At 36.6% G+C, this 3751-nt stretch overlaps 1 protein-coding gene across 1 annotated transcript; it reads left to right on the top strand.

Moving 5' to 3' along the window:
- Nucleotides 1–1507: 1507 nt before the first annotated feature.
- Nucleotides 1508–3751, top strand: LOC135738010 (acyl-coenzyme A thioesterase 1-like). The gene is made up of 3 exons (XM_065255859.2): nt 1508–2261; nt 2455–2657; nt 2800–3751. Exons 1-3 carry the CDS (start codon nt 1751–1753, stop codon nt 3403–3405), a joined length of 1320 nt encoding a protein of 439 aa, XP_065111931.2. The 5' UTR covers nt 1508–1750; the 3' UTR covers nt 3406–3751.

The raw sequence follows: 3751 nt of genomic DNA, 5'->3' as shown, positions 1-3751 counted from the left end.
CTTGCATTCTCTCACTCAAGGTCTTTTTTATTGCACAGCCTTGTTTTTTTCACAGCAGTCTTGAGGACCTCTTCAATCTTAAGAGTAAAAATGTGTTGTTACTGGTGTCCTTTTGATTCATCAGCACATCTCTTCTACATGAAGGCTGAGATCCTCTTTCAGCATACCCTCAGTGTTACTAAAGCACTCCATTCAACACATATCAAGAACCATTGCTGTTAACCTGTACTGTTAGAGGAGGCTCTTAAAGGTTCCTGTTGATTAACTGGAATATATTTATTATTTATATAGGGACTGTTAAAAAACCTGCAGTGTCAATCCCAAAAATTGATTATTGCATTCACTCATTCAAGCACACTCGTGTAGATGAAGAAAACTGCCTACCTAAATCTGGGCTTTTACTCTTGATGGCAGGGAATTCAAAGGGTTGGCCTTAACAGGTTTTCAAATACAAATCCCTTTAAAGAAGGTGGTTGTTCGTAATGGGTTTGTTGGTTGTTTGGAATAGAAATAGCGGGATTTATAAAGTCTTGGTTCATCTTTTACAGTCACCACAGTCTTTCACATTTGTATTTATATAGGATAGATTATTTTTCACTGCTTATATTTTAAAAAATCATCTTTAAATAGATAATTTTGTTACTGAAAATAATACAGTGCTTGAAATGCTTTATTGTTTGCATATGGAGAAATGCTGTTTTGAGATATTCATGATGAGCACCTCCGAATAAAGTTTAAATATTTTATCTTTTGTGTCTTTAAACATGATTATTTTTATTTCTTGAGCACTGGATTATAATTAATCTTAACCTATTTCTAATGTATCATTTTGAATGACTAAGCATAATTCAAAAGCGCATATTAAAGGGATAGTTCGCCCAAAAATGAAAATTGTGTCATAAATTTCTCATCCTCCTGTTGTTCTAAACCTGTATGCATTCTTTTTTTTCTGATGAACACAAAAGAAGATATTTTGAGAAATGATGGCAAGCACACAGCTAATTGTAACCATTGACTTCCATAGTAGGAAAATTAATATTATGGAAGTATTCTGATAAATAATAAAGAAGATATTTTGATGATAGTAATCACACAGTTGAAGTACCCAATGAATTGCATCGTATTTGTTTATCCTAAAAAATTAATAAGGCAATATGTCCTGTACAACAAAGATAAAGTATTTAAATTGTAAAAATATGTGAAGGTTTTTATTTTTACAGAGACTATAGCTTTATGTAAGCTACAGAGGTCTGTCTTTAAATGTATGAACTCTATTCCCACTGGCCAATGACGTTCACTTGCCAGAATGTATTATTGTGAGGAAAGACTCTTGGTAAACAGCAGAATATGCTATAGCTGTGAGTGTATGCAGTTTCCAATGAATAATATGTAAGCATATTACATCAGATTTTATTCAGAAAAAACTTGTAAGAGGCTGTGCAATACAACACAGATGGTCCTGTTTCAGCTATGTCAACGGATACTTGAACAACTGCATTTTCCTTCACATGATGATACTTGATACTATTGTTATAGCCTATTATAAATTTTTATTAAATACTTTTATTTAATTTGAACTGTCAATAATATTTTATTAGGTGTAATATTTTTCATCTTCGTTTAGGTATCATACTTGTCTGTTTTAGACAAAAAAAAATGTAAAAAAATAAATAACTATCCAAACTTCCGTATCCTCCGAACTCTAGAGGGCACCATCGTCATCCTGGTCATTGTCCATCCAGCAGCTGAAATGTTATTGGTGGTCAAGTTCGTGTTTCGACCATTCGCAAGAAAAACTCTCGCAAAAATGCAATATACCACAGGGGTCAACATTGGTTTGTCGCCCAGTTACAAATGCTCATTTGAAGACCCAGTGCACGTGACCGTAAGTGGTTTAAATCCCCAACAACGTGTGGATCTGCGCTCACAGATAACGGATGATAATGGTCTTGTCTTCAAGGCTTCGGCCACCTACAAAGCAGACGACAGTGGTCAAGTTGACCTTAGCCGCCACCCATCGCTTGGTGGCAGCTTCACCGGTATTGAACCAATGGGCTTATTCTGGTCACTGAAAGCTGATGAGCAAATCCGCAAGTTTGCAAAAACAGATGTGACGCGTCCTGCTCTTGTTGACATTGAGGTGTTAAGCAATGATAAAGTCATTGCTAAAGCGACAAATGAGAGACACTGCATGGCTGAAGGTGTCCGGAGAGTTCCTTTAACCGAAGGCAGAATTAGAGGAGTTCTTTTCATGCCACCTGGTCAGTTAAATGCACCACATTTATTTTTATATTTATAAACAGACATGACATATTCTGTGTCTTACAGCACCCCTCTGTGGTGAAAAGGGAAGGGTGCAATATAATACTCCTAATAGATTTTAGGTCAGACTTAGATTGAAATTTGTCAAAGCAAAAAAAAAAGGTCTTTATGCCGAGTGTATTTTTTATTCAGGAACAGGACCATTTCCTGGGATTTTGGATACATATGTATTAAGAGGAGGTCCTTTTGAGTTGAGGGCAGCTCTGCTGGCAAAGCGAGGGTTTGCTGTGTTAGCCTTGGCCTCTCACGGTTACCAGGATTTACCCAAAAAGGCAGAAAAAATTGATTTGGAGTTTTTTGAAGAGAGTATAACATTTCTGCGACAGCAGCCTGAGGTCAGTATACACACACATCCCTTCCTTGTTATTGTAGCATTTTAAGCAGTTGCACAAAATCTCTCAAAAGTATCACAAATGTAATTTTGAATATCAGTATTCTACATCAGTCATTTCCAGCATTTCTTACCTTTATTCATAGGTCAAAGGTCAAAAAATAGGCCTAATTTCTATCTCAAAAAGTGGGGATCTTGCTTTGTCAATGGCATCTTTCCTGTCTGGCATATCGGCAACGGTTTGTATCAATGGATGTAATGCAAATACACTGCTGCCTATCCACTACAAAGACATTTGCCTTCCACCCCTGCTTTGGGATACTGGTAAAATAAAAATGACACCATCAGGCATTTCCGATGTTGGGGATGTTATGCATGACCCCATGTCTAAAGAAAACCTCCCATGTGTTATACCAATTGAGCGTGCTACGGGTAGCTTCATGTTTATAATGTCAGAAGCTGACAGAAATTGGAAAAGTGCCTATTATGCAAGATTAGCATGCGATAGACTCAAAGCGCATGGGAAAAATAACTACGAGCTGGTGGCGTATGAAAAGGCAGGTCACTTTATTGAGGTGCCCTATATGCCATTTTGTCTCGCAAACTATCATGCCGCAGCAGGCCAAGTGGTTTATTTTGGTGGGGAGCCCAAGGCCCATTCAGAGGCGCAGTTGGATGCATGGTCAAAGATTTTGACTTTTTTCAAAAAACACTTGGGTGCTGCTGATTGCAACTACAAATCAATGCTTTAAAATGTGATCTACATGAAACTGGAGGAAGGATTCAAGATCTGCATGCTTGTTCTATTAATAGATTTCTAGTTACCCATATGTTTCTAGTTAATCAAGCCATTAAGATCAAGCCACTGTCTGATTAAGTGTGATTTGCTTCTAATCCCACTGATATGTTTGTTTTTCATACAATGTATGGCAATTTTTCAAATAGTCAAGCAACCAATGAATATGTGTGTTACCTAGGGATATCACACATACTGCCAACATACTATGTATATATAGCCTATATAAATGTCTATATGTATATTAAACAAAATTTGCATTTATACATTTGTTAATAAAAAAATCTTCCTTCCAGTCCTTG

The sequence above is a fragment of the Paramisgurnus dabryanus genome, chromosome 12 (assembly GCF_030506205.2).
Source record: "Paramisgurnus dabryanus chromosome 12, PD_genome_1.1, whole genome shotgun sequence".
Lineage (NCBI taxonomy): Eukaryota > Metazoa > Chordata > Actinopteri > Cypriniformes > Cobitidae > Paramisgurnus > Paramisgurnus dabryanus.
The sequence above is the reverse complement of the archived record's forward strand: the minus strand, read 5'-3'. Positions and strand labels throughout refer to the sequence as shown.